The sequence below is a fragment of the Physella acuta genome, unplaced genomic scaffold (assembly GCF_028476545.2).
Source record: "Physella acuta isolate Inbredline_101_S28 unplaced genomic scaffold, ASM2847654v3 ptg002022l, whole genome shotgun sequence".
NCBI classification, from domain to species: Eukaryota; Metazoa; Mollusca; class Gastropoda; family Physidae; genus Physella; species Physella acuta.
Window position 1 is genome coordinate 155,745 of NW_026733526.1, and position 25,700 is coordinate 181,444.

Below are 25,700 nucleotides of genomic sequence, written 5' to 3' on the forward strand. Positions count from 1 at the left end.
AACTGTCACATGTTCTCTTGTTACTAGACTGATGGTGCCTACCTTGACTTTGGTGATATTGTTGTGGGGAGCTCAGCCACCCGTCATTTCACAATCTTCAACAACGGCAGCTGTAGCTTACAGTACAAGCTGCTGATAGATGGCACAGAGGAAGGGGAGGAGATCAAAACTGAAAGATCAAGTAGGCCATCATCTAACCTTAACCCTAACCCTAACCAAGTAGGCCATCATCTAACCTTAACCCTAACCCTAACCAAGTAGGCCATCATCTAACCTTAACCCTAACCAAGTAGGCCACCATCTAACCTTAACCCTAACCCTAACCAAGTAGGCCATCATCTAACCCTAACCCTAAACCTAACCAAGTAGGCCACCATCTAACCTTAACCCTAACCCTAACCAAGTAGGCCACCATCTAACCTTAACCCTAACCCTAACCAAGTAGGCCATCATCTAACCTTAACCCTAACCCTAACCAATTAGGCCATCATCTAACCTTAACCCTAACCCTAACCAAGTAGGCCATCATCTAACCTTAACCAGGCCAACATATAACCTTAACCAGGCCATCATCTAACCTTAACCAGGCCATCATCTAACCTTAACCTAATGAAAGATCAAGTAGGCCATCATCTAACCTTAACCAGGCCATCATCTAACCTTAACCTAATGAAAGATCAAGTAGGCCATCATCTAACCTTAACCAGGCCATCATCTAACCTTAACCAGGCCATCATCTAACCTTAACCAGGCCATCATCTAACCTTAACCAGGCCAACATCTAACCTTAACCAGGCCATCATCTAACCTTAACCAGGCCATCATCTAACCTTAACCAGGCCATCATCTAACCTTAACCAGGCCATCATCTAACCTTAACCTAATGAAAGATCAAGTAGGCCATCATCTAACCTTAACCAGGCCATCATCTAACCTTAACCAGGCCATCATCTAACCTTAACCTAATGAAAGATCAAGTAGGCTGTCATCTAACCTTAACCAGGCCATCATCTAACCTTAACCCTAACCCTAACCAAGTAGGCCACCATATAACCTTAACCCTAACCCTAACCAAGTAGGCCATCATCTAACCTTAACCAGGCCATCATCTAACCTTAACCTAATGAAAGATCAAGTAGGCCAACATATAACCTTAACCAGGCCAACATCTAACCTTAACCAGGCCATCATCTAACCTTAACCAGGCCATCATCTAACCTTAACCAGGCCATCATCTAACCTTAACCTAATGAAAGATCAAGTAGGCCATCATCTAACCTTAACCAGGCCATCATCTAACCTTAACCAGGCCATCATCTAACCTTAACCTAATGAAAGATCAAGTAGGCCATCATCTAACCTTAACCAGGCCATCATCTAACCTTAACCAGGCCATCATCTAACCTTAACCAGGCCATCATCTAACCTTAACCTAATGAAAGATCAAGTAGGCCATCATCTAACCTTAACCAGGCCATCATCTAACCTTAACCAGGCCATCATCTAACCTTAACCAGGCCATCATCTAACCTTAACCTAATGAAAGATCAAGTAGGCCGTCATCTAACCTTAACCAGGCCATCATCTAACCTTAACCCTAACCCTAACCAAGTAGGCCACCATATAACCTTAACCCTAACCCTAACCAAGTAGGCCATCATCTAACCTTAACCAGGCCATCATCTAACCTTAACCAGGCCAACATATAACCTTAACCAGGCCATCATCTAATCTTAACCTAATGAAAGATCAAGTAGGCCATCATCTAACCTTAACCAGGCCATCATCTAACCTTAACCAGGCCATCATCTAACCTTAACCTAATGAAAGAAAAAGTAGGCCATCATCTAACCTTAACCAGGCCAACATCTAACCTTAACCAGGCCATCATCTAACCTTAACCAGGCCATCATCTAACCTTAACCAGGCCAACATATAACCTTAACCAGGCCATCATCTAACCTTAACCAGGCCATCATCTAACCTTAACCTAATGAAAGATCAAGTAGGCCATCATCTAACCTTAACCAGGCCATCATCTAACCTTAACCTAATGAAAGATCAAGTAGGCCATCATCTAACCTTAACCAGGCCATCATCTAACCTTAACCAGGCCATCATCTAACCTTAACCAGGCCATCATCTAACCTTAACCAGGCCAACATCTAACCTTAACCAGGCCATCATCTAACCTTAACCAGGCCATCATCTAACCTTAACCAGGCCATCATCTAACCTTAACCAGGCCATCATCTAACCTTAACCTAATGAAAGATCAAGTAGGCCATCATCTAACCTTAACCAGGCCATCATCTAACCTTAACCAGGCCATCATCTAACCTTAACCAGGCCATCATCTAACCTTAACCTAATGAAAGATCAAGTAGGCCGTCATCTAACCTTAACCAGGCCATCATCTAACCTTAACCCTAACCCTAACCAGGCCATCATCTAACCTTAACCCTAACCCTAACCAAGTAGGCCACCATATAACCTTAACCCTAACCCTAACCAAGTAGGCCATCATCTAACCTTAACCAGGCCATCATCTAACCTTAACCAGGCCAACATATAACCTTAACCAGGCCATCATCTAATCTTAACCTAATGAAAGATCAAGTAGGCCATCATCTAACCTTAACCAGGCCATCATCTAACCTTAACCAGGCCATCATCTAACCTTAACCTAATGAAAGATCAAGTAGGCCATCATCTAACCTTAACCAGGCCAACATCTAACCTTAACCAGGCCATCATCTAACCTTAACCAGGCCATCATCTAACCTTAACCAGGCCATCATCTAACCTTAACCAGGCCATCATCTAACCTTAACCTAATGAAAGATCAAGTAGGCCATCATCTAACCTTAACCAGGCCATCATCTAACCTTAACCTAATGAAAGATCAAGTAGGCCGTCATCTAACCTTAACCAGGCCATCATCTAACCTTAACCCTAACCCTAACCAAGTAGGCCACCATATAACCTTAACCCTAACCCTAACCAAGTAGGCCATCATCTAACCTTAACCAGGCCATCATTTAACCTTAACCTAATGAAAGATCAAGTAGGCCAACATATAACCTTAACCAGGCCAACATCTAACCTTAACCAGGCCATCATCTAACCTTAACCAGGCCATCATCTAACCTTAACCAGGCCATCATCTAACCTTAACCTAATGAAAGATCAAGTAGGCCATCATCTAACCTTAACCAGGCCATCATCTAACCTTAACCAGGCCATCATCTAACCTTAACCAGGCCATCATCTAACCTTAACCTAATGAAAGATCAAGTAGGCCATCATCTAACCTTAACCAGGCCATCATCTAACCTTAACCAGGCCAACATATAACCTTAACCAGGCCATCATCTAATCTTAACCTAATGAAAGATCAAGTAGGCCATCATCTAACCTTAACCAGGCCATCATCTAACCTTAACCAGGCCATCATCTAACCTTAACCTAATGAAAGATCAAGTAGGCCATCATCTAACCTTAACCAGGCCAACATATAACCTTAACCAGGCCATCATCTAACCTTAACCAGGCCAACATATAACCTTAACCAGGCCATCATCTAACCTTAACCAGGCCATCATCTAACCTTAACCTAATGAAAGATCAAGTAGGCCATCATCTAACCTTAACCAGGCAAACATATAACCTTAACCTAATGAAAGATCAAGTAGGCCATCATCTAACCTTAACCAGGCCATCATCTAACCTTAACCAGGCCATCATCTAACCTTAACCTAATGAAAGATCAAGTAGGCCATCATCTAACCTTAACCAGGCCATCATCTAACCTTAACCAGGCCATCATCTAACCTTAACCTAATGAAAGATCAAGTAGGCCATCATCTAACCTTAACCAGGCCAACATATAACCTTAACCAGGCCATCATCTAACCTTAACCTAATGAAAGATCAAGTAGGCCATCATCTAACATTAACCAGGCCATCATCTAACCTTAACCAGGCCATCATCTAACCTTAACCAGGCCAACATCTAACCTTAACCAGGCCATCATCTAACCTTAACCTAATGAAAGATCAAGTAGGCCATCATCTAACCTTAACCAGGCCATCATCTAACCTTAACCAGGCCATCATCTAACCTTAGCCAGGCCAACATCTAACCTTAACCAGGCCATCATCTAACCTTAACCAGGCCATCATCTAACCTTAACCAGGCCATCATCTAACCTTAACCAGGCCAACATCTAACCTTAACCAGGCCATCATCTAACCTTAACCTAATGAAAGATCAAGTAGGCCATCATCTAACCTTAACCAGGCCATCATCTAACCTTAACCAGGCCATCATCTAACCTTAACCTAATGAAAGATCAAGTAGGCCATCATCTAACCTTAACCAGGCCAACATATAACCTTAACCAGGCCATCATCTAACCTTAACCTAATGAAAGATCAAGTAGGCCATCATCTAACATTAACCAGGCCATCATCTAACCTTAACCAGGCCATCATCTAACCTTAACCAGGCCAACATCTAACCTTAACCAGGCCATCATCTAACCTTAACCTAATGAAAGATCAAGTAGGCCATCATCTAACCTTAACCAGGCCATCATCTAACCTTAACCAGGCCATCATCTAACCTTAGCCAGGCCAACATCTAACCTTAACCAGGCTATCATCTAACCTTAACCTAATCATTTTGTATGCAGGTCTTGAAATATATCCTTTTGTACGCAGGTATTGAAATATATCATTTTGTACACAGGTATTGAAATTGACAAGCGTGAAGGTTTCTTGCCTGCCAGAAGTAAACACTTTATTACAGCCACAATCAGACCCTGTCGTCGCGTCACTTACCAGTTCGCCATCAGATACCAATTAGTGGTCCCTCAAAGTAAGTCAGACAAATAGGTTAGTCAATTAGTGGTCCCTCAAAGTAAGTCAGACAAATAGGTTAGTCAATTAGTGGTCCCTCAAAGTAAGTCAGACAAATAGGTTAGTCAATTTGTGGTCCTCAAAGTAAGTCAGAAAAATAGGTTAGTCAATTAGTGGTCCCTCAAAGTAAGTCAGACAAATAGGTTAGTCAATTAGTGGTCCCTCAAAGTAAGTCAGACAAATAGGTTAGTCAATTAGTGGTCCCTCAAAGTAAGTCAGACAAATAGGTTAGTCAATTTGTGGTCCCTCAAAGTAAGTCAGAAAAATAGGTTAGTCAATTAGTGGTCCCTCAAAGTAAGTCAGACAAATAGGTTAGTCAATTAGTGGTCCCTCAAAGTAAGTCAGACAAATAGGTTAGTCAATTTGTGGTCCCTCAAAGTAAGTCAGAAAAATAGGTTAGTCAATTTGTGGTCCCTCAAAGTAAGTCAGACAAATAGGTTAGTCAATTAGTGGTCCCTCAAAGTAAGTCAGACAAATAGGTTAGTCAATTTGTGGTCCTCAAAGTAAGTCAGAAAAATAGGTTAGTCAATTTGTGGTCCCTCAAAGTAAGTCAGACAAATAGGTTAGTCAATTAGTGGTCCCTCAAAGTAAGTCAGACAAATAGGTTAGTCAATTAGTGGTCCCTCAAAGTAAGTCAGACAAATAGGTTAGTCAATTAGTGGTCCCTCAAAGTAAGTCAGACAAATAGGTTAGTCAATTAGTGGTCCCTCAAAGTAAGTCAGAAAAATAGGTTAGTCAATTAGTGGTCCCTCAAAGTAAGTCAGACAAATAGGTTAGTCACTCTTTTGCCATTTGTCCATCTGTTGTACCAAACAGTTGGTCTACCTATTGTTACCTCTACGGGTAAGTTGATATATTCCCCCAATGTTACCTCTACAGGTAAGTTGATATATTCCCCCAATGTTACCTCTACAGGTGAGTTGATATATTCCCCCAATGTTACCTCTACAGGTAAGTTGATATATTCCCCCAATGTTACCTCTACAGGTAAGTTGATATATTCCCCCAATGTTACCTCTACAGGTAAGTTGATATATTCCCCCAATGTTACCTCTACAGGTAAGTTGATATATTCCCCCAATGTTACCTCTACAGGTAAGTTGATATATTCCCCCAATGTTACCTCTACAGGTAAGTTGATATATTCACCCAATGTTACCTCTACAGGTAAGTTGATATATTCCCCAATGTTACCTCTACAGGTAAGTTGATATATCCCCCAATGTTACCTCTACAGGTAAGTTGATATATTCCCCAATGTTACCTCTACAGGTAAGTTGATATATCCCCTAATGTTACCTCTACAGGTAAGTTGATATATTCCCCCAATGTTACCTCTACAGGTAAGTTGATATATTCCCCAATGTTACCTCTACAGGTAAGTTGATATATCCCCTAATGTTACCTCTACAGGTGAGTTGATATATTCCCCCAATGTTACCTCTACAGGTAAGTTGATATATTCCCTAATGTTACCTCTACAGGTAAGTTGATATATCCCCTAATGTTACCTCTACAGGTGAGTTGATTCCATCATCTGTATATGAGCCCCAGCACTTGATGTATATCCTGGCTTCTGGAGTCTACCCAATGTTGACCATCACAGACATCCGGCCACAGGGCAGTGCCATCAACCTCAGCAAAAAATCTTTATGGACACTTTTTTCACTTGACAAGTTTGTACCCATTTATCAAGCTTATATCATGTATATGACAAGTTTGTGCCTATTTATCAAAATATATGAGAAGTTTCTATAAAGTTGGTAGGATAACGGTGACAGGTTGGTAGGATAAAGGTGACAGGTTGGTAGGATAAAGGTGGCAGGTTGGTAGGATAAAGGTGACATGTTGGTAGGATAAAGGTGACAGGTTGGTAGGATAAAGGTGACAGGTTGGTAGGATAAAGTTGACATGTTGGTAGGATAAAGGTGACAGGTTGGTAGGATAAAGGTGACATGTTGGTAGGATAAAGGTGACAGGTTGGTAGGATAAAGGTGACAGGTTGGTAGGATAAAGTTGACATGTTGGTAGGATAAAGGTGACATGTTGGTAGGATAAAGGTGACAGGTTGGTAGGATAAAGGTGACAGGTTGGTAGGATAAAGTTGACATGTTGGTAGGGTAAAGTTGACAGGTTGGTAGGATAAAGGTGACAGGTTGGTAGGATAAAGGTGACAGGCTGGTAGGATAAAGGTGACATGTTGGTAGGATAAAGGTGACAGGTTGGTAGGATAAAGGTGACAGGTTGGTAGGATAAAGGTGACAGGTTGGTAGGATAAATGTGACAGGTTGGTAGGATAAAGGTGACAGGTTGGTAGGATAAAGGTGACAGGCTGGTAGGATAAAGGTGACAGGTTGGTAGGATAAAGGTGACAGGTTGGTAGGATAAAGGTGACATGTTGGTAGAATAAAGGTGACAGGTTGGTAGGAAAAAGGTGACAGATTGGTAGGATAACGGTGACAGGTTGGTAGGATAAAGGTGACAGGTTGGTAGGATAAAGGTGACAGGCTGGTAGGATAAAGGTGACAGGTTGGTAGGATAAAGGTGACAGGTTGGTAGGATAAAGGTGACATGTTGGTAGAATAAAGGTGACAGGTTGGTAGGAAAAAGGTGACAGATTGGTAGGATAACGGTGACAGGTTGGTAGGATAAAGGTGACAGGTTGGTAGGATAAAGGTGACAGGCTGGTAGGATAAAGGTGACAGGTTGGTAGGATAAAGGTGACAGGTTGGTAGGCTAAAAGTGACATGTTGGTAGGATAAAGGTGACAGGTTGGTAGGATAAAGGTGACAGGTTGGTAGGATAAAGTTGACATGTTGGTAGGAAAAAGGTGACAGGTTGGTAGGATAAAGGTGACAGGTTGGTAGGATAAAGTTGACATGTTGGTAGGATAAAGGTGACAGGTTGGTAGGATAAAGGTGACAGGTTGGTAGGCTAAAAGTGACATGTTAGTAGGATAAAGGTGACAGGTTGGTAGGATAAAGGTGGCAGGTTGGTAGGATAATTGTGATAGGTTGGTAGGATAAAGGTGACAGGTTGGTAGGATAAAGGTGACAGGTTGGTAGAATAAAGGTGACAGGTTGGTAGGATAATTGTGACAGGTTGGTAGGATAATTGTGACAGGTTGGTAGGATAAAGGTGACAGGTTGGTAGGATAAAGGTGACAGGTTGGTAGGATAAAGGTGACAGGTTGGTAGGATAAAGGTGACAGGTTGGTAGGATAAAGGTGACAGGTTGGTAGGATAAAGTTGACCTGTTGGTAGGATAAAGGTGACAGGTTGGTAGGATAAAGGTGACAGGTTGGTAGGATAATTGTGACAGGTTGGTAAGATAAAGGTGACAGGTTGGTAGGATAAAGTTGACCTGTTGGTAGGATAAAGGTGACAGGTTGGTAGGATAAAGGTGACAGGTTGGTAGGATAAAGGTGACAGGATGGTAGGATAATTGTGACAGGATGGTAGGATAATCGTGACAGGTTGGTAGGTTAAAGGGTGTTAAAAGAATTGAAAAATCCCAATTGTAAAATGAAGAACCGTAACTGAGATCTTTTTGCTACTAGCCTCAATGCTGCTTTGGATGCTGACCCATCAAATGAGGAAGTTCATTATAATGCTACTGCACATCAAAGGTAAGAAACCTCAGTTTTGGAGTATATTTCTATTTATATCACAACTGACCTTTTAAATAATTGGATGGCAACTGAAAATGTAAACTATTTGAACTGACAAATTTAAATAGCTTCATTAATTCAACTTGATGGTATAAGCTATTAATATTCAACTTTGACATTTCATTGACATTTATATGACATTTCATTGACATTTAAATATGACATTTTTCTTTGTCATTCCTCTTGAAAGAGCACACAATGGGCAGATGCCTCGAGGTGTTATGGACTTTAATTTCTCGGCTGCTCCTGTGGGTTCCGATCCCTTCCATGTGGTCATGATGTTCAACAATACGGGAACTGTCCCATGTGACTGGTGGGTTTAGTGCAGGTGTCAGTGCTTTTATGGTGCACATAAACATTTCTCTTACATCTCTTACATCTCTTACATCTCTTACATCTTAGTGCAGCTCTAAGTGTCAGAGCCTTCATGTTGTATACAAAAATTTCTCTTACATCTCTTACATCTCTTACATCTCTTACATCTCTTACATCTCTTACATCTCTTACATCTCTTACATCTCTTACATCTCTTACATCTCTTACATCTTAGTGCAGCTCTAAGTGTTAGAGCCTTCATGTTGTATACAAAAATTTCTCTTACATCTCTTACATCTCTTACATCTTAGTGCAGCTCTAAGTGTCAGAGCCTTCATGTTGTATACAAACATTTCTCTTACATCTCCTACATCTCCTACATCTAGGGCCTTCATGTTTCCAAAAGATATAGAGTTAGAGCTAGGCTATTGGGTGGAGGATGGTGAAAGGAGCAATGATGAGCTACATGAGGTAATTTTCTAATGTTTAATTTGACAGTTAGTGTTTTTAGTTTGAAAGTTAATGTGTTTAGTTTAACAGTTTGCATGTTTACTTTGACAGTTTGTGTGTTTAATTTGACAGTTAGTGTTTTTAGTTTGAAAGTTTATGTGTTTAGTTTGACAGTTTGTACATTTACTTTGACAGTTTGTGTGTTTAATTTGACAGTTATATTGACAGTATTTGTGTTTATACTTATAAGATATGTAGGCATATTTATTCTGATTCAACTCTTTTTATTTATGTTTTTAATAATATAGTTTTTAGATAAACTTGTAAATTTGTTGCAAAAGGTCAAATGTGTTGCATAACTTGTCAAAAAAAAAAAACACTTGTGTATGGGTTAGAATTAGCATGGAGTTTTTTAAAACATGCAGATGGTATTAAAAACTATTTTTTTTCCAGATGAAAGTTATGGAAAATAAAGTTTTTGATGTTAGCCCAAAGAGAGGCACCCTTCAACCAGGGGAAACTATCCATGTTAACTTTCAATATAGACACTCAATGGCTGGGACGGACAGACTTCCTGTATTGCTAAAAATAGCAAGAGGAAGGGAATTAATGGTTAGGAAACTTTTTCTCTGACCAAATGATACACTGGCAAACATTTTTTAGTTCTTTAATAAAACTTTTCTTATAAGTTTAAAATATGATTCTAACCTGAGAATTAAAATATGATTCTAACCTGAGAATTAAAATATGATTCTAACCTGAGAATTAAAATTGATTTCAGTTGAATTTTCTGGGAGTGACTGTAGACCCAAGTCACCCATACATTCACTTACCCTCCAACAGACACACGTTCAACCCAGTCTCTGTAGGAGAGACAACCAGCCCTGTTCAGGTACCTTCACTCTTTCTCACCAGTTGCTCCACATTCAGGCATTTACCCAACATTTAGTATGTCACCCACATTTAGAATGTCACCCAACATTTAGTATGACACCCACATTTAGAATGTCACCCAACATTTAGAATGTCACCCGACATTTAGTATATCACCCACATTTAGAATGTCACCCACATTTAGAATGTCACCCAACATTTAGTATGACACCCACATTTAGAATGTCACCCAACATTTAGTATGTCACCCGACATTTAGAATGTCACCCAACATTTAGTATGACACCCACATTTAGAATGTCACCCAACATTTAGAATGTCACCCAACATTTAGTATATCACCCACATTTAGAATGTCACCCAAAATTTAAAATGTCACCCAACATTTAGTATGTCACCCACATTTAGAATGTCACCAACATTTAGAATGTCACCCAACATTTAGAATGTCACCAACATTTAGAATGTCACCCACATTTAGAATGTCACCCAACAGTTAGAATGTCACCCGACATTTAGAATGTCACCCAACATTTAGTATGTCACCCACATTTAGAATGTCACCAACATTTAGAATGTCACCCAACATTTAGAATGTCACCCAACATTTAGAATGTCACCCAACATTTAGTATATCACCCACATTTAGAATGTCACCCACATTTAGAATGTCACCCACATTTAGAATGTCACCCACATTTAGAATGTCACCCACATTTAGAATGTCACCCACATTTAGAATGTCACCCACATTTAGAATGTCACCTGACATTTAGAATGTCACCCACATTAACTCTTTCTATACCAGAGGCGTTTCCACCTCCTGACCTCATTATTTCTGTGACCCAATTTTTTTTACACAGCCCTCACCTACTTAAACAATTATAGCTCCTATGTTTTTCTAACCAGATTTATGTATTATACCTCAAAATGAACAGAAATGAAATGTCTATAGTAGTAAATAAAGATAATTGTGAGTTATTTTAAAGAATGTATATTTTTTACATGTTAAATGACTTGTTAAAAGACACTAGCGGTGTCGAGCCGTACCTTGCGGCTCGCGTGCCTACGGTGAAGCTGGCCCAAGCCGCATCTCTCGGCTCATGGGATGGATTGAGTTAAGAATGTCACCCACATTTAGAATGTCACCCAACACTTAGAATGTCAACCACATAAAGACTGTCACCCACATTAAGAATGTCACTCACATTTAGAATGTCACCCGACATTTAGAATGTCACCCAACATTTAGTATGTCACCCACATTTAGAATGTCACCCAACATTTAAAATGTCACCCAACATTTAGTATGTCACCCACATTTAGAATGTCATCCACATTTAGAATGTCACCCACATTTAGAATGTCATCCACATTTAGAATGTCACCCGACATTTAAAATGCATCAAACATTTAGAATGTCATCCACATTTAGAATGTCACCCACATTTAGAATGTCACCCACATTTAGAATGTCACCCAACATTTAGAATGTCACCCAACATTTAGTATGTCACCCACATTTAGAATGTCACCCAACATTTAGTATGTCACCCACATTTAGAATGTCACCCGACATTTAAAATGCATCAGACATTTAGAATGTCATCCACATTTAGAATGTCACCCACATTTAGAATGTCACCCACATTTAGAATGTAACCCACATTTAGAATGTCACCTGACATTTAGAATGTCATGTGGTTCTTAACCTATTTGGTTTTACCAAACTCACCAGCTTTAAAAGCGATTTCACCTAAACAAAATAAAAAAATTCAATTTAAAAAAAATTAATCATGTATTAAGCTCAGTGTGTTCAGAGAGAGAACAAAATCATTAAAATATGATTTTCAGTGGCTCTTTAAAACCAGGAAAATTTTGAAAATTGTGACTTTTGGCTCTTCCGCTTCAAAAGGTTGCCGACCCCTGGTCTAGTGCGTGTGTTAACCTCCTCCAAACTAATGAGATTCACTCATTAAACCTCTGAGATTCACTCACTAACCCTTTGGGATTCACTCACTAAACACATGCGATCCAATCACTAAACACCTGAGATTCACTCACTTAGCCCCGGGAATACACTTACTTAGCCCCAGGGGCTAGGCCAAACCACTGGTCTAGAATGATAAAATATATCCCAAAATAAATAAAAAATATCTTTAGTTTTATGTTTAGGGTTAAGGTTTGGTTTAGGACTAAAATGCTATCATCTTATTTCCCATTTTCAGATGTATGAACTCTACAATGGAGGTGCCATCCCTGTTTCATATGAATGTGATTTAACACCATTGGATATAATTAAAGCAGTAAGTTCACTTTTATATACATTTTTTTTGGCTAAGTTTGATTAACAAATATTTGATTTTCTATAAAATGTTTGTAGGAGAATTTTGATCAACAAATATTTGAATGCTTAAACCCAAGTGGAACAATTCAACCAGGACGTTCAGCTTTTATACACTGGAGATTTTTTCCTTTGGAAGCCAAGATGTACATGGTAAGTTTAAGTTAGGGTTTGGATTGGGGGGGGGGGGGGGGTGGAGCCAGGTGTACATGGTAAGTTCAAGTTTGGGGGGGGGGGAGGCAGGTGTACATGGTATGTTAGGTTTTGGGAGGGGGGAGCCAGGTGTACATGCTATGTTAGGTTTTGGGAGGGGGGAGCCAGGTGTACATGCTATGTTAGGTTTTGGGGAGGGGGGGCAGGTGTACATGGAATGTTTAAGTTTGGGGGGGGGAGGCAGGTGTACATGGTAAGTTTAAGTTTGGGGGGGGGAGGCAGGTGTACATGGTAAGTTTAAGTTTCGGGGGGGGGGGGGAGGCAAGTGTACATGGTAAGTTTAAGTTTGGGGGGGGGGGAGGCAGGTGTACATGGTATGTTAGGTTTTGGGAGGGGGGAGCCAGGTGTACATGCTATGTTAGGATTTGGGGGGGGGGGGTGGGGAGCCAGATGTACATGCTATGTTAGGTTTTGGGAGGGGGGAGCCAGGTGTACATGCTATGTTAGGTTTTGGGGAGGGGGGGCAGGTTACATGGAATGTTTAAGTTTGGGGGGGGAGGCAGGTGTACATGGTAAGTTTAAGTTTGGGGGGGGGGGAGGCAGGTGTACATGGTAAGTTTAAGTTTCGGAAGGGGGGGGGAGACAAGTGTACATGGTAAGTTTAAGTTTGGGGGGGGGGGAGGCAGGTGTACATGGTATGTTAGGTTTTGGGAGGGGGGAGCCAGGTGTACATGCTATGTTAGGATTTGGGGGGGGGGGGGGGTGGGGAGCCAGATGTACATGCTATGTTAGGTTTTGGGGGGGGGGGGGAGGCAGGTGTACATGGTAAGTTTAAGTTTGGGGGGGGGGGAGGCAGGTGTACATGGTAAGTTTAAGTTTGGGGGGGGGGGGAGGCAGGTGTACATGGTAAGTTTAAGTTTGGGGGGGGGTGGGGAGCCAGGTGTACATGCTATGTTAGGTTTTGGGGGGGGGGGGGGAGCCAGGTGTACATGGTATGATATGGTTTGGGGGGGGAGCCAGGTGTACATGGTATGTTAGGATTTGGGGGGGGGGTGGGGAGCCAGGTGTACATGCTATGTTAGGTTTTGGGGGGGGGGAGCCAGGTGTACATGGTATGATATGGTTTGGGGGGGGGGGGGGCCATGTGTACATGGTATGTTAGGTTTTGGGGGGGGGGAGCCAGATGTACATGGTATGATAGGGTTTGGGGGGGGCAGGTGTACATGGTATGTTAGGTTTTGGGAGGGGGGGAGCCAGGTGTACATGGTATGTTAGGGTTTGGGGGGGGGGAGCCAGATGTACATGGTATGTTAGGTTTTGGGAGGGGGGAGCCAGGTGTACATGCTATGTTAGGATTTGGGGGGGGGGGGTGGGGAGCCAGATGTACATGCTATGTTAGGTTTTGGGGGGGGGAGCCAGGTGTACATAGTATGTTTGGGGGGGGGGGAGGCAGGTGAACATGGTATGTTAGGTTTTGGGAGGGGGGAGCCAGATGTACATGGTATGTTAGGTTTTGGGGAGGGGGGGTGCGTTTGTACATGGTATGTTTAAGTTTGGGGGGGGGGGGAAGTCAGGTGTACATGGTAAGTTTAAGTTTGGGGGGGGGGGAGGCAAGTGTAAATGGTAAGTTAGGATTTGGGGGGTGGGGGTGGGGAGCCAGGTGTACATGCTATGTTAGGTTTTGGGGGGGGGGGGAGCCAGGTGTACATGGTATGTTAGGTTTTGGGGGGGGGGGAGCCAGATGTACATGGTATGATAGGGTTTGGGGGGGGGGGGGAGCCAGGTGTACATGGTATCTTAGGGTTTGGAGGGGGGGGAGTCAGGTGTACATGGTATGATAGGGCTTGGGTGGGGGGGGGGGGAGAGCCAGGTGTACATGGTATGTTAGGGTTTGGGGGGGGGAGCCAGATGTACATGGTATGTTAGGTTTTGGGAGGGGGGGGAGCCAGGTGTACATGGTATGATAGGGTTTGGGGGAGGGGGGAGCCAGGTGTACATGGTATGATAGGGTTTGGGGGGGGGAGCCAGGTGTACATGGTATGATAGGGTTTGGGGGAGGGGGGAGCCAGGTGTACATGGTATGATAGGGTTTGGGGGGGGGGGAGCCAGATGTACATGCTATGTTATGTTTTGGGGAGGGGGGAGCCAGGTGTAAATGGTATGTTATGTTTTGGGGAGGGGGGAGCCAGGTGTACATGGTATGATAGGGTTTGGGGGGGGGGGGAGTCAGGTGTATATGGTATGATAGGATTTGGGGGGGGGAGCCAGGTGTATATGGTATGATAGGGTTTGGGGGGGGGAGCCAGGTGTACATGCTATGTTAGGTTTTGGGGGGGGGGGGGGGGGTTAGCCAGGTGTACATCGTATGATATGATTTGGGGGGGGAGGCAGGTGTACATGGTAAGTTTAAGTTTGGGGGGGGGGGAGGCAGGTGTACATGGTAAGTTTAAGTTTGGGGGGGGGCAGGTGAACATGGTATGTTCGGTTTTGGGGGGGGGGGGGAGCCAGGTGTACATGGTATGTTAGGATTTGGGGGGGGGGTGGGGAGCCAGGTGTACATGCTATGTTAGGTTTTGGGGGGGGGGGAGCCAGGTGTACATGGTATGATATGGTTTGGGGGGGGGGAGCCAGGTGTACATGGTATGTTAGGATTTGGGGGGGGGGGGGTGGGGAGCCAGGTGTACATGCTATGTTAGGTTTTGGGGGGGGAGCCAGGTGTACATGGTATGATAGGGTTTGGGGGGGGGCAGGTGTACATGGTATGTTAGGTTTTGGGAGGGGGGGAGCCAGGTGTACATGGTATGTTAGGGTTTGGGGGGGGGAGCCAGATGTACATGGTATGTTAGGTTTTGGGGGGGGGAGCCAGGTGTACATGGTATGATAGGGTTTGGGGGGGGGGCAGGTGTACATGGTATGTTAGGTTTTGGGAGGGGGGGAGCCAGGTGTACATGGTATGTTAGGGTTTGGGGGGGGGGGAGCCAGATGTACATGGTATGTTAGGTTTTGGGGGGGGGGGAGCCAGATGTACATGGTATGATAGGGTTGGGGGGGGGGAGCCAGATGTACATGGTATGTTAGGGTTTGGGGGGGGGGAGCCAGATGTACATGGTATGTTAGGTTTTGGGAGGGGGGGAGCCAGGTGTACATGGTATGTTAGGGTTTGGGGGGGGTGGGGGAGAGCCAGGTGTACATGGTATGTTATGTTTTGGGGGAGGGGGGAGCCAGGTGTACATGCTATGTTAGGGTTTGGGGGGGGGGGAGAGCCAGGTGTACATGGTATGTTAGGGTTTGGGGGGGGGTGGGGGAGAGCCAGGTGTACATGGTATGTTATGTTTTGGGGGAGGGGGGGAGCCAGGTGTACATGCTATGTTAGGGTTTGGGGGAGGGGGGAGCCAGGTGTACATGGTATGATAGGGTTTGGGGGGGGGGGAGCCAGGTGTATATGGTATGATAGGGTTTGGGGGGGGGGGAGCCAGGTGTACATGGTATGTTAAGGTTTGGAAGGTTAGGTTTCCGTGGAGCAAAGATGTACAATAGAAGTTAGGGTTATGGTTAGGTTTAGGGTAAGGGTTAGGTATGATAATTTAAAGCTATTTTTTACTTTTGTTTTTGTCCAAATAAAAACTAATTTGCAATTTTTTAAATTGGTTAAACGAACATTGAGAGATTAGACTAGTTAAATGAACAGTTAAAAGTTGGACAAGTTAAATTAAAATTTTCTAGTTTTTTTTAGAAAGAGTTTGTCATAAAACTATAAAAAAGATCAACTGGGATTAGGTTAACAAAGGCTTGTTGTACAAGAGACACGCCATCAAGTTTTTTATTGTTGTACAAGAAACACTTGAAGTGGATTGAGATCTTATAATTCTAGACAGATAATACAACAGACGAGGAAGCCATTTTATGTACGCCTTGTTTATTCTGTATCGGAAACGGAAACATAACATGCAAGGGACATCACTCAACATTATAAGACTAATACAAGAAGAATGAGTTCCCCCCCCCCCCCCACATAAAGCTTAATATATTACATCCCTTTACCCTTAGTAAATAATAACACAGCTTTCAAGAGAATAAATGATAGTATCTTAAAATCACTTTGCTATTTCCTTCTTTAGTTTGAAACATTAGAATTGCCAAGCAATAATAGAAGAAAGATTGAATAATGATCCCCTTTCAATTAATAACACTTCAAAAGTCAATACAAAACATTATATGCATTCCTTCCGAAATGTTAAACAATTTAATAAGTCACTAATATATTGTAACATAAACATTATATGATTTGAATAATTTGGTAGATTAAATCCTTACAAACAAATGCAAAATATGCTACAAACATAATTAAAATACAAAACAATGTCAAGGTCCTCTTAACCTTTAAAATCAAAGGTCTAACTTATCTGGGACTTTGATTGTCCTGTTTGACCTTCTCAGTGGCTGTTGATTTGGTGACTCAAGATTCTGACCATCTGGACTCTCTAGCTCAGGGAGTCCAGGATCTAAATCATTAATTCCAGAATTTACATTTTCTGACTCTAGAATACTTGGTTCACTCATATCAACAGACCTTGGTTGTGGAACAAACTGATATGGTGTGAACCGGTCAAATCTGGTGGGATTGATAGATTCACACTTATTATCTGCACAAGTTATTTTTAACTGGTCTGCATGTCTACGGACAATAAGTCCATTATTTGTTTTTACTTTATAAGACACAGGTCCTGTACATTGAACAATTTGACCTGGCATCCATTTTTCCCCTCTCCCATAATTTCTCAGATACACATTATCATTAACCCCAAATTCTCTCTCAATGGATGTTTTGTCATGATTTAATTTTTGTGTATGTTGATGTTGGGAAACAGACCTTTGAACAGTTGGATGTAGTAGGTCAAGGTGAGTTTTAATTTTCCTACCACACAGCAATTCGCATGGTGCAACACCTGTTGTTATATGAGGAGTTGTGCGGTATTTGGCTAAGAACCTGTTTACTCTTTCCCTGAGAGAAATTTTGTTACCAGTACCCATTTTTACCATAGCGGTTTTGAATATGCCTACCGCTCTTTCAGCCAAACCATTCCCAGCAGGGTGATAGGGTGATATGGTTATATGCTCAATACCATTTGCTACACAAAACAGTTTAAACTCATGAGCAGTGAAACTAGGCCCATTATCTGAAACAATTTGATCAGGTAACCCATGAGTTGAAAATATTTCCTTAAGTTCTATAATGGTATCACTTGCAGTGATTGTGTTCATGATTTTAACTTCTAACCACTTAGAATGTGAATCAATAACAATTAAGAACATTTTGTTCATGAAGGGTCCTGCAAAATCTATATGGATACGTTTCCATGGTTCGATTGGCCAATTCCAGTTTGCAAAGGTGCTGTAGCTGGTTGTTTTGAATGTTGTGCACAGCTTGAACAAACTTTACATATTTTTCAATATCAGCATCCATATGTGGCCACCAGAACCACGATCGTGAAAGACTCTTCATTTTGGAAGAACCAAGATGAGTATCATGTAAAGTTCTTAAAACTTCTTTTTGTAACATTTTAGGGATAATAACCCTTGACCCCCATAGCACACATCCATCTTCTAGACTTAACTCTATTTTTCTTATTTTATATGGCCTTAAATCATCATTCACTGACTCTTCAGGCCAACCATTCTTACAGTACTCATATACTTTTATCAAGCACTCATCTTTTTGTGTTTCTCTCTTAACATCATTCACATTTATATTGGAGTTATCCATGATAGTGAAAAGAACAAATACATCTTCTGGTACATAACTAAGGATTTGGTTTTTTAAAGGTAAACGACTAAGACTATCTGCACTATTCTCAGATCCAGGTTTGTATTTCAATTCATAATTGCATGCGGCTAGTGTGATAGCCCACCTTTGAACCCTTGGTGAGGCATGCTCAGGCAGGGGTTTGTTCACCCCAAACAAACCCAGCAATGGCTTATGATCTGTAAAGATGGTGAACTCCCTACCAAACAGAAACTTGTGAAATTTCTTAATACCAAAAATGATGCCTAAGCCTTCCCTATCTAACTGAGAATAATTTTTCTCAGCCTGGTTCAAATATCTACTGGCAAAAGCAATGGGTCTGTCACCATTTCCATCTATGTGGGATAAAACTGCTCCTACACCATCTGGTGAAGCATCACATGTTAAGGGGATATGCGCGACAAAAAAACACAAAATTTCTTGTTTTTCGTCATGATGGGTTTCTTGCACTTTTGCATACTTTGTCCATTTTTGTATTAGGAAAGTAATAACTTTAAAGAGAAAAAAAATTTTTTAGGTAATTAAATTAACATTTTTATGACCCTGTTAATTAAAAATAATCAATTTTTCCCAATCTTACACGCTCTCTATGAAAAGTTTTATATCCCTCATCATATTGTATTTGGCATCATTGGAAAGCTGGATTTCTCCTTTATTTGATAATCTTAATTTCCATCATCTCGAAAACACCCAAAGTTTACAATCGGCTTTGCAGTTTACCCAGATATGGTATTTTCGTGACCTACTTTTCGTTACTTTTGGCTGTTTTCTCAGTTCGAATGTTTTTAACACTATAAAGCCTACTACTTTTTCATTTATTAAACAATCGCAACCATATTTTCAGTATTTGTTCTTCGTGCAAAAATACAACTTTTGTCACGAGGGAATTGTGATGGCTTACATAGAAAAAAAAGTATTTGGTAATTAATATGCAAATTTTGAAAATTTTGAACACTAAAAATGTTACGATTTTGTAGACTTTGTAAAATTCTTACTAGTAGCTATTTCAAAAAGTTTTCGTGACAAAAGTTTTAATATATACTGAAATATAAGCAGTTTAAATTTGATTGCTCTAGGTGCATAAATAAAAAAGCCTTAGCCTTTTTAAAAGTACCAAAAAATTCAAAATGGCGGAGGTTTTTTCGGGTTTCCATGACAACCAAAATTGTTTTCAACCCTTTTTTTTGCTGTTTAATACTTACTTTTATATGCCAAACATGATAAAAGTATTCAAAATGCTTTAGATATTAGATTGTAAAAAATAGAAAAAAACATAGCATATCCCCTTAAGATAAGTCTTTTCCCTGGGTCATAGTGAGTTAGCAAGGTGTCAGAAGACAAAGCTTCTTTTGCTGCATTAAAAGCAGCATCTTGTTGTTTACCCCAGTGCCAAGTTGCATTTTTCTGCAGCAGCTTGTACAGTGGTGATAGTTTATCAGACAGATTCCCTATGAACTTCGCATAGTAATTTATCAAGCCCAAAAAAAGCTCTTAGCTGTTGGGTATTTTCAGGTTTGGGTGCTTCTTTAATGGCTTTTGTTTTCTCAGTTTGAGGTCTGAGACCCTACCTGCTCAAACTATAACCCAGAAAACTAATATCTGTCAGCATGAATTGACATTTATCTTTGTTTATCTTTAAACCCTTTTCACCAACTATTTTCAAGAATTTATCAAGTGTTTTAAGATGTTCAGTGTCATTCTTACCAGTTATGTATACATTGTCAAAGTAAATACACACATTTGGAATGTCCTGAAAAATACTGTCCATGACAGCCTGGGAAATTCCAGGGCTAGATGATATACCAAAACATAGTCTTTCATATTGGTAGAGTCCCTTATGTGTGTTTATTGTCGTATAGACTTTTGAATCTGGATGAAGTTCTAGTTGAGTGTAAGCATGACTAAAGTCTAATTCAGTGAATTTGTCTCTTCCTGCTAAATTCAAAGAAATTTCCCCAATGTTAGGAATAGGGTACCTATTTAGCTCTATTTGCTTATTCAGTGTAGCTTTATAGTCTCCACAAATCCTTACAGAACCATCCTTCTTTAACACTGGCACAATGGGCATTGCCCAATCGGAACAGTCTACCTTCTTTATGATGCCATTAGATTCCAATCTACTTAGCTCATTTTCAATTTTATCCCTCATTTCATAAGGTGGAACTCTAGCTTTGCAGTATCTTGGATTTGTGTCTTTAATGCTTATCTTCACTGTCCTATCATTTAGTAACCCTGAACTACCAAAGACACCTTCATTTTCAGATACAACTTTATCTATTGAAGTAAAACTAGATTCTCTTGCTTTGTTCACTGAAAATATACTCCCCCAGTCTAACTTAAGATCAACTAACCAGTTCCTACCTAGTAATGGTGGTCCGTTTCCTTCAACCACAAGAAGAGGAAGTTTAACACTTTGACCATTATAGCTTATATGAACTATACACTCTCCTATCACCAGAACATTGTCACCTGTGTATGTTGTTAGGCACTTGTGACAAAAAAGTCATGGTTGTAGAGGCACTGATCCTCCTGTGACAGAGTCAAAGTCCTTTTTTGTGATGACGGTTAGAGATGCTCCCGTGTCAAGTTGAAAGATGATGCTCTTACCGTTGATACAAACTAGTACATTGATGGGAGCATGACTAGTTGATTTCACAGAGAACAGGTTGAACTCCGGCTGCGGATCAGTTTGAGCATTTTCACTGGTAGAGTGGTTCATTGGTTGGGTTAGGCTGTCTTGGTGACAGTTAACATAGTGCTGCCTTTGGTTGCGGTACTGTCCTGACTGGCTAGATCTAGCAACAGACGAAGACTTTGCAAAGCAGGCCTTGGCAATGTGACCTTGCGTACTGCACTTATAGCAAGTTGCTGACTTGAACTTGCATTGATGAGATGCATGGGGACCGTTGCATCGATGACATTTTTGATAATTATTACTAGATTTAGATCTAGGATTTGAACTTGCAGGCTGTTTAGCATAAGTTGAACTGCTCTGATGGGGTTGGTGTTTGTTGACTGGCCTGCTGTCTACTGCATGGATCCCTGAAGGCGCCAGAGATCTGGCCGCATCGGATGACTGCTGGAATGAAGTTGCAAGTTGTATTGCTTTTTCCACTGTTAGATCTGACTCGAGAAGCAACTTTCTTTGAACATCAGGGCTGTTTACACCTGTCACAAACTTTTCACATAGTCTGTCGGACAGCGTGTCACCGAATTCACAGAATTCACTTAGATGACATAAAGCAGCAACATATTCTGATATTGATTCGTTTGGTTGACGAGTCCTACCGTCAAATCTGGCTCTACACAGGAACTTTGGTGGTGCAGGCGCATGATGGTCTGTTAGGAGTTTGCTCAGCTCGTTAAAGCTCTTGGTAGCTGGACTAGCTGGTGCGCATAAGTCCTTTAATAGCCTAAATTGTTGAGGCCCTATGACTGTTAACAAAACAGCTCTCTTTTTGGCTTCTATCGTCACGTCGTTAGCTTCAAGGTAAAAGCTTAACCTATCTAGATAATCATGAATGGTTTCTTCATTCGAATTAAATTCTTTTATCTGGCCATACAGCGCCATTATCCTACAAATACTTAGCCAATATGCTCTAGCAAGCTTCTTCTTAAGTAAGCATGTGCTCTTTTTAGTGGATGATTAATCCTCGTCGCCAATGAAGTGGATTGAGATCTTATAATTCTAGACAGATACAATACAACAGACGAGGAAGCCATTTTTTTTACGCTTTGTTTATTCTGTATAAGACTAATACAAGAAGAATGATTCCCCCCCCCCTCCCACATATATTACAACACTCAATCAAGTTGTTTATTGTTGTACAAGAAACACTCAATTAAGTTGTACAAGTTGTACAAGAAACACTCAATCAAGTTGTACAAAAAACACTCAATCAAGTTGTACAAGAAACACTCAATCAAGTTGTTTATTGTTGTACAAGAAACACTCAAGTTGTTTATTGTAGAATAGTTCAGATGACAGGGCTGTGTTTAAATGTTAAAAACAAGGTGTAGTTATATTTATTGTTTGCTTGGTGTATCAAACATACATTTGTTACTTACAAATTAAATAGAGAAGTGAAATACCTGTTAAACTAAGTTTATTTGATGTCACCCTGTTTATTCTAGAGTGCTGACCTTTATTTGATGTCACCTTAATTATTCTAGAGTGCTGACCTTTATTTGATGTCACTTTGTTTATTCTAGAGTGCTGACCCTTTATTTAATGTCACCTTAATTATTCTAGAGTGCTGACCTTTATTTGATGTCACTTTGTTTATTCTAGAGTGCTGACCCTTTATTTAATGTCACCTTAATTATTCTAGAGTGCTGACCTTTATTTGATGTCACTTTGTTTATTCTAGAGTGCTGACCCTTTATTTAATGTCACCTTAATTATTCTAGAGTGCTGACCTTTTTTTGATTTCACTTTGTTTATTCTAGAGTGCTGACCCTTTACTTAATGTCACCTTAATTATTCTAGAGTGCTGACCTTTATTTGATGTCACCTTGTTTATTCTAGGTTGATATCCCACTACACATTGACAATGGCGATACAGCTGTTGTGACATTTGTTGGCATTGGTTACGACAAGAGGATCATGGGAGACACTATGCCTTTCTCTGATGAGCCACAACTCTGCGGGGTCCCGACAGTACAGAAGGCAGAGGTGCCAGGACAGGTGAGACTTTTGTCCTAGTCCCACCAACTTTAGACATAGTCCCACCAACTTTTGTCCTAGTCCCACCAACTTTTGTCCTAGTCCCACCAACTTTTGTCCTAGTCCCACCAACTTTTGTCCTAGTCCCACTAACTTTTGTTCTAGTCCCACCAATTTTTTTCCTAGTCCCACCAACTTTTGTCCTAGTCCCACCAACTTTTGTCCTAGTCCCACCAACTTTTATCCTAGTCCCACCAACTTTTATCCTAGTCCCACCAACTTTTGTCCTAGTCCCACTAACTTTTGTTCTAGTCCCACCAACTTTTGTCCTAGTCCCACCAACTTTTGTCCTAGTCCCACCAACTTTTGTCCTAGTCCCACCAACTTTTGTCCTAGTCCCACCAACTTTTGTTCTAGTCCCACCAACTTTTGTCCTAGTCCCACCAACTTTTGTCCTAGTCCCACCAACTTTTGTCCTAGTCCCACCAACTTTTGTCCTAGTCCCACCAACTTTTGTTCTAGTCCCACCAACTTTTGTCCTAGTCCCACCAATTTTTGTCCTAGTCCCACCAACTGATGTGACCTACATTGATGTGACCAACATTGATGTGACCTACATTGACATGACCTACATTGATGTGACGTATTTTATGACCTACATTAAAGTGACCTACAATGATATGACCTACAATGATATGACCTAAAATGATATGACCTACAATGATATGACCTACAATGATATGACCTATATTGCTATGACCTATATTGATCTACAGCTTGGTTACTTGTCCATTGAGAGATTGTCCTTTGGGAACATGCCTTTGTTTTCCCAAGCTCGCCGCATGCTGTTTGTGACCAACAAATCTATGGACAGATCTATTTTCTTTGAATGGCATGTCACTTCACAGACGGATGCTAAGGTCAAACACATAATCACACTAAAACATTTCATCTACACATTGTTGGCACACGTTTACATTTTTTATTACTGAAATTTAGTTTTTCGAAATTTTTAGGATCTTTACCAGCATTTTTGTAGTGGTCTCTAAGAATATTATTTAAATTCAATTTTCGTTTTCAATATTTAAAAACATCTATGCGACATATTTAGCTTTTCTAAATTTCATACATAAAATAATACAGGCACTACATTTTGCTTATCATTTGTTTCGAAAATATTTTGTGTAGTATTTAACATCAAGATTTAATTGATACAAATCTTTGAGATCATCTTTGAGATTATCTTTGAGATTATCAAATGTTCTGAAATATTCTTCAGCTTTTGAGTATTTATCCAGTGAGAGGAGAGATTGCCCCTGGGGACTATAAAATGTGTCGAGTCAGCTTCATGGCTTATGGCGTTTCTGCTTTCTATGATCTTGACCTTGTATGTGAGGTAAGAAGATAGATCATGGTTAGGTAGCCTCAAATGGTTGCAAGATGAATATTTAATCAGTTTTAAAGGTAACACATGAAGTATGGACATGGCTTGCATGATGTATTTTTACCTAACACTAAACATTCTAAGATGTATTTTTACCCAATAATCACCCCCATCACCCCTATCACCCCCATCACTCCCATCACTCCAATCACTCCCATGACGCAACTGTCATTTCATGAACTATTTGTTGAGTTGTAAATTGTATTTAAGATTTGAGTTGATATAATAGTTTGAGTTGTAAATTGTATTTAAGATTTGAGTTGATATAATAGTTTGAATTGTAAATTGTATTTAAGATTTGAGTTGATATAATAGTTTGATTTGTAAAATTGTATTCAATATTTGAGTTGATGTAATAGTTTGAGTTGTCAATTGTATTTAAGATTTGAGTTGATATAATAGTTTGAGTTGTCAATTGTATTTAAGATCTCTGACCTGCACGAATACACATGCTACAGAAAGCAACTGTCGGCCTGGGAGGCTGAGAGAGAACGTCAGATGAACGAGTTCACTGTCACTGAAAGAGATCTCGATGCTGACAAGAGAACCCCGCATGTCGTGGACATTGTGGTAGGTTAGGGTTAGATGTAATGTTGGAGTTGGAGGCGTATTGTGGTGGATGTAATGTTGGAGGCGTAGTGTGGTGGATGTAATGTTGGAGTTGTAGTGTGGTGGATGTAATTTTGGAGTCGTGGTGTGGTGGATGTAATGTTGGAGTCGTAGTGTGGTGGATGTAATGTTGAAGGCGTATTGTGGTGGATGTAATTTTGGAGTCGTGGTGTAATGGATGTAATGTTGGAGTCGTAGTGTGGTGGATGTGATGTGGAGGGGTAGTGTGGTGGATGTGATGTGGAGGGGTAGTGTGGTGGATGTAATGTTGGAGTCGTAGTGTGGTGGATGTAATTTTGGAGTCGTGGTGTGGTGGATGTAATGTTGGAGTCGTAGTGTGGTGGATGTGATGTGGAGGGGTAGTGTGGTGGATGTAATGTGGAGGGGTAGTGTGGTGGATGTAATGTTGGAGGCGTAGTGTGGTGGATG

The 25,700-nt window shown here is 40.9% G+C and overlaps 1 protein-coding gene across 4 annotated transcripts in view; it reads left to right on the top strand.

The window, feature by feature from the left end:
• Positions 1 to 25,700, top strand: part of LOC131931736 (cilia- and flagella-associated protein 65) — a 98,665-nt gene that overhangs the window by 61,942 nt on the left and 11,023 nt on the right. For all 4 annotated transcript variants that reach the window (XM_059288573.1, XM_059288572.1, XM_059288571.1 and 1 more), the window contains exons 25-38: positions 28 to 181; positions 4,754 to 4,882; positions 6,443 to 6,599; positions 8,483 to 8,551; positions 8,784 to 8,906; positions 9,295 to 9,379; positions 9,812 to 9,970; positions 10,140 to 10,250; positions 12,481 to 12,558; positions 12,636 to 12,749; positions 23,081 to 23,239; positions 23,995 to 24,138; positions 24,498 to 24,614; positions 25,089 to 25,232. In XM_059288573.1, the coding sequence (XP_059144556.1) occupies positions 28 to 181; positions 4,754 to 4,882; positions 6,443 to 6,599; positions 8,483 to 8,551; positions 8,784 to 8,906; positions 9,295 to 9,379; positions 9,812 to 9,970; positions 10,140 to 10,250; positions 12,481 to 12,558; positions 12,636 to 12,749; positions 23,081 to 23,239; positions 23,995 to 24,138; positions 24,498 to 24,614; positions 25,089 to 25,232 (1,743 nt within the window). The remainder of the gene's footprint in view (positions 1 to 27; positions 182 to 4,753; positions 4,883 to 6,442; positions 6,600 to 8,482; positions 8,552 to 8,783; positions 8,907 to 9,294; positions 9,380 to 9,811; positions 9,971 to 10,139; positions 10,251 to 12,480; positions 12,559 to 12,635; positions 12,750 to 23,080; positions 23,240 to 23,994; positions 24,139 to 24,497; positions 24,615 to 25,088; positions 25,233 to 25,700) is intronic.